The 16,107-nt window shown below is 40.5% G+C and overlaps 2 protein-coding genes across 2 annotated transcripts in view; both read right to left on the reverse strand.

Moving 5' to 3' along the window:
* Positions 1-23: 23 nt before the first annotated feature.
* Positions 24-12,031, reverse strand: LOC110465397. Its single transcript, XM_021521180.1, has 5 exons — positions 11,475-12,031; positions 5,115-9,949; positions 4,373-4,635; positions 3,829-4,005; positions 24-2,007 (listed from the first exon to the last, which is right to left on the reverse strand). Exons 2-5 carry the CDS (start codon positions 5,944-5,946, stop codon positions 1,855-1,857), a joined length of 1,425 nt encoding a protein of 474 aa, XP_021376855.1. The 5' UTR covers positions 5,947-9,949; positions 11,475-12,031; the 3' UTR covers positions 24-1,854.
* The window catches only part of LOC110465395 (E3 ubiquitin-protein ligase XIAP-like), a 35,511-nt gene continuing 25,275 nt past the window's right edge, over positions 5,872-16,107 (reverse strand). The window contains exons 8-9 of the transcript XR_002464606.1: positions 16,003-16,091; positions 5,872-5,947 (exon numbers count right to left, since the gene is read on the reverse strand). The gene's annotated coding sequence lies outside the window, so the exon portion shown is untranslated. The remainder of the gene's footprint in view (positions 5,948-16,002; positions 16,092-16,107) is intronic.

The following is a 16,107-nucleotide window of genomic DNA, read 5'->3' on the forward strand; positions in this document are numbered from 1 at the left end:
AAAAAAATAAGATGACTCAATGGTAACAATAAAGATTTAAAATAAACTTTTTGGTCATTTTGTCATCGATTAAAAAACATAATGGACAAATGTGTGATTACATAGTTCCAAATATTAACTTTCACTTGTTGGTGAGAATAAATGCAACAGCGTTTAACTCTTTTGTCAACAAAATGGCAAAAATATATTTTATATTTACATATCATACAAGTGTGACTGTTAACTGGTCATTTAAAAGTAACAAAGAAGTCCACGGTAAATTATTTTCTACATTAATAAATTGTTTCCTAACATTCAGTAATACATATATACTTTTGAACCAATTTAGAGCATATACTGACGTATTCCTTTCAATTTAAAACATGTTGAACAATAAAGAATCAAAAGTTTTTCAAATAGAAACATAATGTTAAATAGTAGGTAACAATGAAAAATAATGTACTCATTAACAAAATCAATGAAATAAATCTCTTTTGACACAAGGAAAGAACGACAACTCGTAGAACTTTGAATGTGCCTAAATGTATAACAACTAAATAGTGTTGTCTGAGCGTGAAAAAACACTGTCGGCGCTCAGGTACAGTCTTATCACTCGCACTACGATGAGACATAGCACCCTCAACAAAAGTCAAACGTATGTTGGTGGATATCAAAACATACCATGATTTGAGTAGTTCCGTATCGTGTTTTTATGACCACATAACATCAGTAAGCTCTATGATCCGTATTCTTGACAACGTATCAAATAACAAATTGTCATTAACTATATGAGTTTTTTTTACAATTATTGTGCAAAAGATAGACGAGATATTTTTCAAAATAATTTATATACTTGCTTTTATAATATACATATATGCGAGTATACCATAGGTAAAAAGGCGTTAACACAAGTTTGGAACATGTATTTTATAATCAATATAATATGATAATATGGCAGTAGAAGAAAAAGATAACATATGATAAATACAGTGCTGTAAAAAAGAAAAAAAGACTTAAAAACCTTTTTTCATTTCATAATATAACATTGAAAAAAGTTAGTGGTTGCCACATTGTCATGGCTGTAGCAGGTAACAGGGAGTCCACTTTTACATTGAAACAACAACTGCAGTGACGACAACAATGTTTTTACAACACCAGGTATCATAGGACAGAACAATTCTTTAACATATCAATAAGTTGAATGTTTCGCGTATTTACTGTGATTAGTACATTTATTTTTGTCATCATTAATTTTAAATGCTCCTTTTAGTGTCTATCTTAATGTATCATACATGATAATATGCCATGATATCCAATTCTATTAAACAAGTTCAATCAGGAACAAAAACATCAGGGCATGCATGAGCACTGCTACCTGCATAGGTGTACACTGCCTGTCAATTAAACGTTATATTGATGTGCCGGTACTGTTGAAACGTTATATTGATGTGCCGGTACTGTTATAACGTTATATTGATGTGCCGGTACTGTTGAAACGTTATATTGATATGCCGGTACTGTTGAAACGTTGTAGTATTCTAATACAAGAATAAATTAGTCTATGCTACTGAACTGCAATTTCACTTAATAAATTCATTCCATGTGAGATAAATTGTTATCACATTTACCGGCGAAAATAATAATGTCATTTGAAGCATGATGCAAAGATATATATGTGTAACGTAAAGAGTAATAAAATATCTACAAATGATCAAACGTCATCCAGGAAGAGTATCTGTTGCTGACAGTGTAGTTACTATCCTGAAACGCCAATAGTCTAATTTCATCTGAGTCAGCGATATATAGGATGGTAGCATTGCGTCGCAGACTGATTTAATAAAATTTACACATCCATCTGCTGCTTTATTCCATCATTCAAAATAATCCTTTAAATGAACGCCAAAATGATTTCCTTTTTGTTTTTGGGTCTATCTCGGGTACCTTGTCTGGTCGATGTGTTTCTAAACCATTACAGGAACGCGCTGATCCAACGCGGCCGTCCTTCTGTTGTGGAAGTTCATCTTTGTCCTTTAAGACACAATCATAACAAACTTATAACAACAGGGGCTTTTAACTATTTAAAATTGCTTCTTAATTAAGTCGGTATCAATTGATCTTGAAATACAAATACACGTATAATTGTATTTAGATGTACCAAGAGTAAATAAACATGGTATTTTATTAAGTCGTTTTCTAACAACTTTTAATAATCTCATCCTCTGGAATTTCGTTTGGCATTTATGTTTCCGGGAAAAAGCTTACTACTTTTTAGAAACAACTCTGGTAGATTCCTATTATTGTGTTACAACTAATATTGCTTAAGTCTTTAGATTGGCAGATATAAAAAAAAACTAGAAACAACTGAAAAGACTTTACATAAAGGGCAATTAGTTTTATCAGAATTGCATCTTTTGACATGACGAGTTTCAATTGCATCATAAATCAAAACATTGAACTATTGAGCAAATAAGAAGAAAGTTACCAGTGAGAATGGGGATAATCTAGGGAGAAGGGGGATAATCCAGGGAGAATGGGGATAATCCAGGGAGAAGGGGGATAATCCAGGGAGAAGGGGGATAATCCAGACGTCATTGTAGCATTTGTAAAATAAAATAATCTGTCTGTCTGTCTATTGCGTACATTTCCGAATAACAATACTATGCTATTATTAATTTGGCCTCCGTTTTACCCATTCATTTTTGTATTCGAAGTGTTGGCCACACGCAATTATGAAAAACAACGTTAGTAGTTGAAACAATTCGTCTTAACAGCGTATCAGGAGCGAGTTATCTACGTTGATGAGGTCATCATCGTTATGTATATTTGTTTGGGTTGACTAATTTATACAAATCTTTTTAGTAAATGAAACACTGCATGAAGTGCTCCACAATAAAACATCTGATGGATAAAATTCATATGAACAACTTAAAGTATATATGATGACATATCAGTGCTAAACGTATTTTTTTCCTTAATGTTCCTCAATTTCAATTTCAACGATAGGGTTATCCATAAGTGTTAAGTTATTCATTGATAATGACTGCAAAATACATTTCTATACATATACAGTCACAATATTTTCCATATTGTTGTTTATATGTATGCTATCTGTATAAAACGCATTATTGAGTATATATACTTGCCGGTCGTTTCAACATCACGTGACTCTATGCTGCATTGGCTGACTTAAGGGACGAAGTTGTATCTTTATTCTCTTATCATTTTGTTATTTCGTTCGACTAGTATTTTACCACTGACCATCAAATGTAAACAATATTTATGTTAATCCCAACTTTTACAATTTTTGAATACTATTTGATATCCACTTTTTAATTTTTGACTTGTATTTTTACCGCGGACGATACGGCTTTTTAACAAGCTGGGCCTTTTTGACTACTCGTCCACATTTTCATAGAAATTCCTGGGATTCACCCGCAGTGCCCGTAGTTAACATACTAATATTGTTTTGCCAAAAACGCGATGTTCTTTTTTAATATTTTAAATTATTTTTTTCAATGTACTAAAGTATCATTAGTCTTTGTCTGTCCCTTGAATGCCCTGAAAAGGGCGGGCTACTCCGAAAATTCGACTTTATGTTGTCCGCACTATCATTTAGTGTTTAGTATATATGATTTCATAATTTTACTTCATGGAAAATAACAAATTGAAACGTTTGTCCAAATACAGTTAAATTACAATTCCAACTCATTTTATTGAAGAGATTATAAGATCCGTTCCCATTTAACATTAACAAAATAAGTCGAATATGTGTGCTCATATCCCTTATACAATTTTCAAAACAATATAACCGTATTTAGGCTTAGTGATTTAAGATAAGTAAGATGTTACCTTGTTATCTTCAAACAAAGAATCACATGATGATGTTGATGGCACAGAATGACACCCAAAGGTTGTAGATTCTCCTGTCAACCCTGGTCTAGAATCAGTCAGCGACCATCGCCGGGGAGGGTCGTTTGATGTATTATTTGTTTCATTACCAGGAAACATTACATGGAAGGGTTCCGCCTGTAGACATAGCATCATGTAGTGTTATATAAGTTAAGATATATGTACATGTAACATTCATTGAACTAGGAAACATAATGATGTTTTGATAAAAAATACTTTTTCAATTCAATAAAAATAGATTGTTATTTATTCGCCGTTAGAAAACACCATTTTCAGTATGAATTATATAATGATTGTTAAATTGTATTCAATAGTTTTCACGAAAACATCGTATGAACTACACTAAAGCTTTACGTTACAAGATTTATTCGGTGTTTACGCAATACAAATAATAAACACGTTTCTTACGATTTCGCATTCAAAAGTTCGATTAATACCCCAGTTCACAGAGATATTGTACACATGTTTTATACCAAACCATTACCATTTCCTTTGCCCTTAGTGTTTCGGATTCGAGATGAGTACTACTTCGGTAAGCTCGAATGGTATCTTCGCCATCAACATAGTCTAACAGTTCCAAACATCCTGCACTTTTGCTTTTTCTATTAGTCACAGTTTCTACCAAGGAATCTGAAGAGTCGCTGTCAGTTTCATCAAGGGAGATCACTTTAGTAGTTATCCCTTTTTTCTTCAAAACTGTTAACGCTCTGTGTAAGTCGTCACTGTTTACCAGCTGAATTGCTACCCCTACAATATGGAAAAAGCACTGCGTTGATATATAATTCAACAAATTAATAAACTGATTTTGATATTCTTCAGTTCTCTAAGTAAGACGTTTGTACTGAATAGATTACATTGTTAGATAATACAAAGGGTGACAGGTGCCCGTTAATGCTTCATTGGGCCTTAGCGAATATGCTTGATATGTCACCTTTATCAGACACAACATTAGTCTGATGGTAGCAGAGTGCCAAGTCATCAATACATCATACATTATCATTCACTGGTTGTGCTATATAAGCCTTCAATCAATTTTCAGGAAAACACGTGATATTTGAAGTGCCGTGTAGTAACACAACGATGGACCTTATTGCAACATGTCCATTCGCCAATAAATTATAAATAATAACTCACAATTGTGCTAAAAAAAGAAAACGCATTATCAAACGTAAACACTTTGTTGCTGAATATGCGTACTTATTTTCTATACTATCATTATCACATGCCTTTTCGATGTTTTGGTCTTTTCTTGATTGATCTTAACTCCTCCTGAATGTCACTGAGTGACTGGTAGATCTCAGTTACGGTTTGAGACCATTCCTTCCTGAGTTGTTCATATCGAATGACGGCAGCCTCGTCAAAATTTGTGATTTTCAGACGATTCATATCATTCTGGTATGCTGATCCGAGCAAGCGTATGACTGCACAACTAATATCTTTCCACATGTCTTCAAATTCTTTAGGGGTAATCTCCAAAGACTTCAGGTGTGCTATCTTGTTTCTGTATATCCTAAGACGCAAGACATCGTCCGCCTCCGAAATGATACCACTAAGCGGCAATGTTTTCATATCAGCGGTTGGTTTGAAGTTAAATAGATTGAACAGTAATAAGCTGAGAAGAGTTAAATCTAAATCATGAATAGTTACAGTCGCGTTTGAAAAAAGAGTTTCCCATTGAACTTTATTCATAACTTTTCTTTTCGTTAAGTTAGCTAGTTTTGTCAGGTTGTTGTTAACGGTTTCAGTTAGAAAAGTTTCCTCGATGTAGTTTAGCAAAGCTCCACCATCCTTTGAATCTTTGACACATTTTTCGATATCTGGTAAAGGATTTGGCACACGATACTTTGTTGAGTATCCGCTACCTCCTCCTGTCACATGGTCTGTTACAACGACTTGTTTATCAGCAAAGTAAGTAAATGTTGCTCGTCTTGATTGTATGTATCTCACAAAGAGCGATTTGATCAGCAAGTTTCGTAGAGCAAGCGTTCCAAGCTGATGCAGCAATTGCATCAAACGGCACAGAAAGACCATATCTTCTGAGGATAACCGCATTTCCATGCTGTAAACGAGGAAAAAGTACAAAAAATAAATTATAAGACTTTTGGTGTAACGTGCTGAATTAATACACTTTGATCAATTACAGAAATCAAAGGGATAAGTATCACTCATTTCTCTTGATAATCGAAGGTTATAAAATGCCATAACAATTCAGCGTTTGTTCTGCGATATAGTAAAAAAAAGGAGCATATCTTCATGCTTTGCATTTAGTGGACTCAATTACACCAATGTTTAGTCAAGAGAAGATGCCTCTAACACAAATCAGTAAAAATGTCATTGAGCAAGTACTCAGGACTGAAGGTAAGCTATCATAAAACAGATTTCGTCATTACATGTTACTCTTAGGATTTGTTTGTCACCGTATATTATAAAGGTATGTTTTGTGGCAACGATACCTATGCGTTACTCTTTAAAGCATGGTAAACGATAGTTCACTGTCAATGTTCATAGTCAGTTAGACAGATAAATTTGTGAGAAGAAACATATAGTGATAAATGCAACTGTTTACGTGATAATCGTTTATATCGGAGAAAGTACAGCCAATAGCACAAATAAAGATATATGACTCTCTCATGGGAACCTTTCTACCATTTAAACAGAATGTTTACAAAATACTTTCCCCCAATTTGCAGCTTTAAACTTTTATCATAAATATTCGACGTTTATTGGTTAATAATCATGATTGAAACTCCAAACAATTTATCATTAATTGTATAACAATTATAAAAGATAGGTTTTCGATTTTCCTCAATTACAATTATAACGTCATTTTATGATATGCTCCAATGTCTCTATTTTTCTCTGACATTATCTTCAATCTGTCACATTTTCCCAAGTTTCTAAGAAAATCCTTTTGATGTAGCATGATCCTTTAAATAACCAAACTAAAATAGTCTCAATGTATGAGAGCAGGGATAAAGTCTTCCCCAAATATACCAGATACTAACTAGTGGCTGCATCCTGCTAAAAGCACATGTACTCATCTATTTTTCTCCAATTAAATACAAGTTCTCTATTCAGTATTGACAAGTAATTCGCAGACGTTACTCCATTCTTCTCACAGAATAATGATCACATGCACTTGTTATTCTCATATAATACGCTACTTTTTGTCATTCCAGACATTTTATTTTTCTTCTACCACCAATTTTCAAATTTTGTTCACCATTTGACACTATTCAAAATAAATGCTTTCTGATATTTCTTTTTAAAGTAGCGTTCGTGATTTGTCCATTTGCATAATAAAAGTGCACAACATCTTTATGCCGTCCATAGTGACATTTATCTTTAAAAAAAATAAAAATCAGGTTTTTGATGATATCATTGATAACGTCGTCTGAATCAATTCTGATTTCCTCATCAATTTTCTATATTTTAATTACATTGTGTTTAGGATCGAGGTTTTAAAGTGTGAACATGTTTTTTTAAAGCACACAGTTTGTGCTATATGGATAACCAAGGTCGTTGTATTTAATTACATGTTTGTGCGAAACCTTACATTTAACCCTGATTTTTTGAATGTTTATGTTTGTTATCTAAACATAGTTTTGTATACATTTATTTGTTGTTTTCGGATTAAAGTAAATTTGTGTGACAAAATAAATATCAGAAAGGTAATAAAATATGCTACTTACATGTAGTTGCTTGAAACAGTACTCCGGGAAGACATTTCAAATGATGGCGATACTTATAATAGGTATGACTCAGTATTGTATCATTTTCATAATTTAAGCTATGACATCTATGTTATCATACGCATACTGTCTGTAATACATGTATCGCTTATCGACAGTGTTGCAGACATTAACCAACGGCCCGTAGCATACACATGAATAACATAACTACCATGTAAGTATGTATAAATACGGCTTGACATTTAAAATAATGCTACGTACGTATACCTTATCTGTTTTCACATTAATGACAATGAAACATAGTCTATATAATATACCCGCCAAAGTATGCCTTGGTTAAATAGATTAAATAGTCTTACCTGTCTGCAATACGTAGATTGGAGCACTGTCGCTATTTTAACACTGGAATTCCATGAAAAGGGGAGTGTCGTATATAGCAGAAGGTAAACAGAGGTGTGGAGGATCATTTACGCCTGGCATTAGTTTCAGCATGTCAAACAAACCCACAATGTCAAAAGCATTAACACTATGCGAATCAACATTATTTTTGTGAGAGAGTGGAATACAAAATAATGTCTAACCATCAATCCTCAGTTTTACGATTACCTTGAGACGACACAATGCCATAGTTTAATATTTTCAATTCGCAAAACCACACTTATTGGTATGATTGATTATTTTTTTCTGTGAGTTTTCAATTCCCTTATATTTTGTGTGGTTGTTAATTTGGAGGTTACATTGTATCCCATGTGAGGTTTATTTAAATGCTCCGCAAATTACAAATCATTACGTTAAACAAGTCTATGAATTTATGTAAGTTTGGTTTAACCACGTATGGGTCACCATACATTAATAAACTAGGACACCGGGTACATTTGTATGTGAAGCTAGTGTTACCGACATTTATAAATAGCATATTACACTGGTCTATTTATAGCAAATAGACACTGACATGTTTACCGTAGTTTAGTATGGCAATCTCGTAGAGGCCTTAACGGAAATTCATGTACGACAACAAAGCACCGCAAAAGATGCAATTCATTATTGAAAACTGCCTTTGCAGAGCATTTTTTTCAACCAGGTAAAAACTTTATTCTTTATTTTGTTTTTAAAACACTAGACGGCAACTTAAACCGTAACATCCATGACCAATTTCATACTAAACTTTTCTTGACTTTTACTTTCGAGCAAATAAACACAAACATATTTTCCTTCTTTGCCGTTGTTATCAAAATGTTTTAATTTATGTCGATTAACATGTATGTCAAAAGAGGTATGCCTACAAAATAATCATGATTTGCACCTAAGACCTTGACTTAGACTTATGACCTGTTATTCGATGGTATTCATTTTCTTGTCAAAGTCAATAGTTATACTGTACCTAGTGTAAGTGTGATTGCATGAATTGCCTTATCAATGTCGTACACAAAGAATGAAAGCCATACAGATGCACAGACGTTTTCTATATCGTTCTACATTGTGAAGTTAAATACCTCTAAGGTCCTCGACAGAGACACAGGTACGATAGCGATTTAATGGTGGGCATATTTCTACGGTCCTAGACACACACATATGCATGATAAACACATGCTGTGACTACAGAAAACGGGTCATATTTAATGTTTATATGGTGTTCTCCACGCAGGTACGTAGACCTATAAATCTTACGTTCTAGGTTCGAATACAAATATAACTACTTGTGGCTACGTCGGCAACTATGATAAAAATATCGCCCGTATTAGACAAACAAATATGTGCCATAAATACATGTGCACGCTTTATAGACAAATGTAGTGTCAGTAAGTATATGATTTGCTTTTATGTTCTCAAACACATGTCCAAGCATTTCATGTACGGTATTCAGCAATGAGTTTATCGACATAAATCAAATGTAAAAGTAGCTATATATATATATGTTAGTAATTGATACGCAAACGTGTAACAGATGAAAGTGTAGACCATGGTTACGGGTGAGGTGCCCGACACAGTTACCTGTGTGTGTAGACCATGGTTACGGGTGAGGTCGCCGACACAGTTACCTTTGTGTGTAGACCATCGTTACGGGGGAGGTCCCCGACACAGTTACCTTTGTGTGTAGACCGTGGTTACGGGTGAGGTCCCCGACACTGTTACTTTTGTGTGTAGACCATGGTTACGGGTGATGTCCCCGACACAGTTACCTTTGTGTGTAGACCATGGTTACGGGTGATGTCCCCGACAGTGTTACCTTTTGTGTGTAGACCATGGTTACGGCTGATGTCCCCGGCACAGTTACCTTAGTGTGTAGACCATGGTTCCGGGTGAGGTCCCCGACACAGTTACCAGGGTGTGTAGACCATGGTTACGGCTGAGGTCCCCGACACAGTTACCTGGGTGTGAAGACCATGGTTACGGGTGAGGTCCCCGACACTATTACTTGTGTGTGTAGACCATGGTTACGGATGAGGTCCCCGACACTGTTACTTGTGGGTGTAGACCATGGTTACGGGTGATGTCCCCGACACAGTTACCTTTGTGTGTAGACCATGGCTACGGGTGAGGTCCGCGACAAAGTTACCTTTGTATGAAGACCATGGTTACGGGTGATGTCCCCGACACAGTTACCTTTGTGTGTAGACCATGGTTACGGGTGATGTCCCCGACAGAGTTACATTTGTGTGTAGACCATGGTTACGGCTGCTGTCCCCGGCACAGTTACCTGGGTGTGTAGACCATGGTTACGGGGGAGGTCCCCGACACAGTTACCTTTGTGTGTAGACCATGGTTACGGGTGAGGTCCGCGACAAAGTTACCTTTGTGTGTAGACCATGGTTACGGGTGAGGTCCCCGACACAGTACCTTTGTGTGTAGACCATGGTTACGGGTGATGTCCCCGACACTGTTACTTGTGTGTGTAGACCATGGTTACGGGTGAGGGCCGTAACACAGTTACCTTTGTGTGTACACCATGGTTACGGGTGAGGTCCGCCACACAGTTACCTTTGTGTGTACCCCATGGTTACGGGTGAGGTCCCCGGCACAGTTACCTTTGTGTGTAGACCATGGGTACGGGTGATGTCCCCGACACTGTTACTTGTGTGTGTAGACCATGGTTGCGGGTGATGTCCCCGACAGAGTTACCTTTGTGGGTAGACCATGGTTACGGGTGATGTAGACCATGGTTACGGGTGAGGGCCGTAACACAGTTACCTTTGTGTGTAGACCATGGTTACGGGTGAGGTCCGCAACACAGTTACCCGGATGTGTAGACCATGGTTACGGGTGAGGTCCGCAACACAGTTACCTTTGTGTGTACACCATGGTTACGGGTGAGGTCCCCGACACAGTTACCTTTGTGTGTAGACCATGGTTACGGGCGAGGTCCCCGAAACAGTTACCTTTGTGGATAGACCATGGTTACGGGTGAGGTCCGCGACATAGTTACCTGGGTGTGTAGACCATAGTTATGGGTGAGGTCCCCGACACAGTTACCTTTGTGTGTAGACCATTGTTACGGGTGAGGTCCCCGACAGAGTTACATTTGTGTGTAGACCATGGTTACGGGTGAGGTCCGCAACACAGTTACCCGGGTGTGTAGGCCATGGTTAAGGGTGAGGTCCGCAACACAGTTACCGGGGTGTGTACACCATGGTTACGGGTGAGGTCCCCGACACAGTTACCTTTGTGTGTAGACCATCGTTACGGGTGAGGTCCCCGACACAGTTACCTTTGTGTGTAGACCATCGTTACGGGTGAGGTCCCCGACACAGTTACCTTTGTATGTAGACCATGGTTACGGGTGAGGTCCCCGAAACAGTTACCTTTGTGGATAGACCATGGTTACGGGTGAGGTCCGCGACATAGTTACCTGGGTGTGTAGACCATAGTTATGGGTGAGGTCCCCGACACAGGTACCTGGGTGTGTAGACCATGGTTACGGGTGAGGTCCCCGAAACAGTTACCTTTGTGGATAGACCATGATTACGGGTGAGGACCGCGACACAGTTACCTGGGTGTGTAGACCATGGTTATGGGTGAGGTCCCCGACACAGGTACCTGGGTGTGTAGTCCATGGTTCCGGGTGAGGTCCCCGACACAGTTACCAGGGTGTGTAGACCATGGTTACGGGTGATGTCCCCGACACAGTTACCTTTGTGTGTAGACCATCGTTACGGGTGAGGTCCCCGACACAGTTACCTTTGTGTGTAGACAATCGTTACGGGTGAGGTCCCCGACACAGTTACCTTTGTGTGTAGACCATTGTTACGGGTGAGGTCCCCGACACAGTTACCTTTGTGTGTAGACCATGGTTACGGGTGAGGTCCCCGAAACAGTTACCTTTGTGGATAGACCATGGTTACGGGTGAGGTCCGCGACACAGTTACCTGGGTGTGTAGACCATGGTTATGGGTGAGGTCCCCGACACAGGTACCTGGGTGTGTAGACCATGGTTACGGGCGAGGTCCCCGAAACAGTTACCTTTGTGGATAGACAATGATTACGGGTGAGGTCCGCGACACAGTTACCTGGGTGTGTAGCCCATGGTTATGGGTGAGGTCCCCGACACAGGTACCTGGGTGTGTAGTCCATGGTTCCGGGTGAGGTCCCCGACACAGTTACCAGGGTGTGTAGACCATGGTTACGGCTGAGGTCCCCGACACAGTTACCTGGGTGTGTAGACCATGGTTATGGGTGAGGTCCCCGACACAGGTACCTGGGCGTGTAGACCATGGTTACGGGTGAGGTCCCCGGCACAGTTACCTGGGTGTGTAGACCATGGTGTGTGTAGACCATGGTTACGGGTGATGTCCCCGACACTGTTACTTGTGTGTGTAGACCATGCTTACGGGTGATGTCCCCGACAGAGTTACCTTTGTGTGTAGACAATGGTTACGGGTGAGGTCCCCGACACAGTTCCCAGGGTGTGTAGACCATGGTTACGGGTGATGTCGCCGACAGAGTTACCTTTGTGTGTAGACCAGGGTTACTGCTGATGTTTCCGGCACAGTTACCTGGGTGTGTAGACCATGGTGTGTGTAGACCATGGTTACGGGTGATGTCCCCGACACTGTTACTTGTGTGTGTAGACCATGGTTACGGGTGATGTCGCCGACAGAGTTACCTTTGTGTGTAGACCATGGTTACGGGTGATGTCCCCGACACAGTTACCGGGGTGATGTCCCCGACAGTGTTACCTTTTGTGTGTAGACCATGGTTACGGCTGATGTCCCCGGCACAGGTACCTTGGTGTGTAGACCATGGTTGCGGGTGAGGTCCCCGACACAGTTACCAGGGTGTGTAGACCATGGTTACGGGTGATGTCCCCGACACTGTTACTTGTGTGTGTAGACCATGCTTACGGGTGATGTCCCCGACAGAGTTACCTTTGTGTGTAGACAATGGTTACGGGTGAGGTCCCCGACACAGTTACTTGTGTGTGTAGACCATGGTTACGGGTGATGTCCCCGACAGTGTTACCTTTTGTGTGTAGACCATGGTTACGGCTGATGTCCCTGACAGAGTTACCTTTGTGTGTAGACCATGGTTACGGGGGAGGGCCCCGACACTGTTACTTGTGTGTGTAGACCATGGTTACGAGTGATGTCCCCGACACAGTTACCTTTGTGTGTAGTCCATGGTTTCGGGTGAGGTCCCCGACACAGTTACCTTTGTATGTAGACCATGGTTACGGGTGAGGGCCCCGAAACAGTTACCTTTGTGGATAGACCATGATTACGGGTGAGGACCGCGACACAGTTACCTGGGTGTGTAGACCATGGTGTGTGTAGACCATGGTTACGGGTGATGTCCCCGACACAGTTACCGGGGTGTGTAGACCATGGTTACGGCTGATAGTTCCCTTTGTGTGTAGACCATGGTTACGGTTGAGGTCCCCGACACAGTTACCAGGGTGTGTAGACCATGGTTACGGGTGATGTCCCCGACACAGTTGCCTTTGTGTGTAGACCATGGTTACGGGTGATGTCCCCGACAGAGTTACCTGGGTGTGTAGACCATGGTTACGGGCGAGGTCCCCGAAACAGTTACCTTTGTGGATAGACAATGATTACGGGTGAGGTCCGCGACACAGTTACCTGGGTGTGTAGACCATGGTTATCCCCGACACAGTTACCTTTGTGTGTAGATCATTGTTACGGGTGAGGTCCCCAACACAGTTACCTGTGTGTGTAGACCATGGTTACGAGTAAGGCCCCCGACACAGTTACCTGTGTGTGTAGACCATGGTTACGGGTGAGGTCCCCGACACTGTTACTTGTGTGTAGACCATGGTTACGAGTGATGTCCCCGACACAGTTACCTTTGTGTGTAGATCATTGTTACGGGTGAGGTCCCCAACACAGTTACCTGTGTGTGTAGACCATGGTTACGGGTGAGGTCCCCGACACAGTTACCTTTGTGTGTAGATCATTGTTACGGGTGAGGTCCCCAACACAGTTACCTGTGTGTGTAGACCATGGTTACGAGTAAGGCCCCCGACACAGTTACCTGTGTGTGTAGACCATGGTTAGGGGTGAGGTTGCCGACACAGTTAACTGGGTGTGTAGACCATGGTTACGAGTAAGGCCCCCGACACAGTTACCTATGTGTGTAGACCATGGTAAGGGGTGAGGTCCCCGACACAGTTACCCGTATGTGTAGACCATGGTTACGGGTGAGGTTCCCGACACAGTTACCTGTGTGTGTAGACCATGGTTACGGGTGATGTCCCCGACACAGTTACCGGGGTGTGTAGACCATGGTTACGGCTGATGTTCCCGGCACAGATACCTGGGTGTGTAGACCATGGTTACGGGTGAGGTCCGCAACACAGTTACCTGGGTGTGTAGACCATGGTTACGGCTGATGTCCCCGGCACAGTTACCTGGTGTGTAGACCATGGTTACGGGTAAGGCCCCTGACACAGTTACCTCTTGATACGACTTGATGATCCACGATACAGGTACATGTGTGTAGACCATGGTTACGGGTGAGGTCCCCGACACAGTTACATGTGTGTGTAGACCATAGTTACGGGTGATGTCCCGGACACAGTTACCGGGGTGTGTAGATCATGGTTACGGCTGATGTCCCCGGCACAGTTACCTGGGTGTGTAGACCATGGTTACGGGTGAGGTCCGCAACGCAGTTACTTGGGTGTGTAGACCATGGCTATGGCTGATGTCCCCGGCACAGTTACCTGGGTGTGTAGACCATGGTTACGGGGGAGGCCCCTGACACAGTTACCTCTTGATACGACTTGATGATCCACGATACAGGTACATGTGTGTGTAGACCATGATTACGGGTACGGTCCCCGACACAGTTACCTGTGTGTGTAGACCATGGTTATGGGTGAGGTCCCCGAAACAGTTACCTGGGTGTGTAGACCATGATTACGGGTACGGTCCCCGACACAGTTACCTGGGTGTGTAGACCATGATTACGGGTACGGTCCCCGACACAGTTACCTGGGTGTGGAGACCATGGTTACGGGTGAGGCCCCTGACACAGTTACCTCTTGATACGACTTGATGATCCACGATACAGGTATATGTGTGTGTAGACCATGATTACGGGTGAGGTCCCCGACACAGTTACCTGTGTGTGTAGACCATGGTTACGGGTGAGGTCCCCGACACAGTTACCTTTGTGTGTAGACCATGATTAGGGGTGAGGTCCCCGACTGTTACCTCTAGATACGATTTGATGATTCACGATACAGGTACATATAATACACTTAAGTTGGTCCAATATTTCATTCCTTTGTCTTTATTGTTGTTTGATCATAGATGACGATGCATGTAAAGTGAATAAGGTAGTTGCGATTTATTTGTATAACAAATTCTGATTTAAGAAAGAAAGTAGCCATTGCATGTGTTTTTAGCTAAAATGACGACGATATAAGTATATACAATGTCCACCAGTCGAGATATTGAGTATGTTACTACTCATATGTAGTTTACAGCTGACATGGATGGGGACGGATGGTTTGTGACATAAATTGGTTTGTGTTTGCGATGGATTCCTATTACATCTTATCGTAAAAAATAAAACGTTGCTAATGAATGCAATTAAGGATACGCTTACTCTTCACAAAACACCTGGGCCCGTATTCATGAAACCGTTCTCATCCTCGAGCATCGATTTTGTGCTCAAGACTTATTTCTTGTTCCAGTTATAAATTATTTAAAAAATATCATTTTGTTAAAGTTTTGGACCAAAATTGAAGAAACTTGAAGCCGAATACTGTTTTCAATATTTAAATTTAATAAGCCGAATACTGTTTTCAATATTTAAATTTGAACTTTTGATCGTTGACATGATGTGTAGATGGGTCACATGAATTCTGGCTTGAGCACAGAATCCATGTTTGAGCATGAGAACGGTTTCATGAATACGGGCCCCGGTTTCACATGGTGTGTTTCTCTTTGATATGGCTCACTGCTAGGTTCCTGATGTGGACGCCGAGTTCCTTGCTTGTCGACTGCGTTTGCACTACTTTATAAACGTGACTTCTCTCAGTAACTTTACCTAAAACATAAGATAC

This window comes from Mizuhopecten yessoensis, unplaced genomic scaffold, assembly GCF_002113885.1.
Source record: "Mizuhopecten yessoensis strain PY_sf001 unplaced genomic scaffold, ASM211388v2 scaffold11073, whole genome shotgun sequence".
In the NCBI taxonomy this organism is placed as follows: Eukaryota; Metazoa; Mollusca; class Bivalvia; order Pectinida; family Pectinidae; genus Mizuhopecten; species Mizuhopecten yessoensis.

Coding starts and splice junctions, on each gene's coding strand:
- LOC110465397 (XM_021521180.1), bottom strand. CDS start 5,946: ATGGAAATGCGGTTATCCTCAGAAGATATGGTCTTTCTGTGCCGTTTG. Junction 4,636..5,114: donor AAGACCAAAACATCGAAAAG/GCATGTGATAAT, acceptor TCCATATTGTAG/GGGTAGCAATTCAGCTGGTA. Junction 2,008..3,828: donor CTTTGTTTGAAGATAACAAG/GTAACATCTTAC, acceptor TGTGTCTTAAAG/GACAAAGATGAACTTCCACA.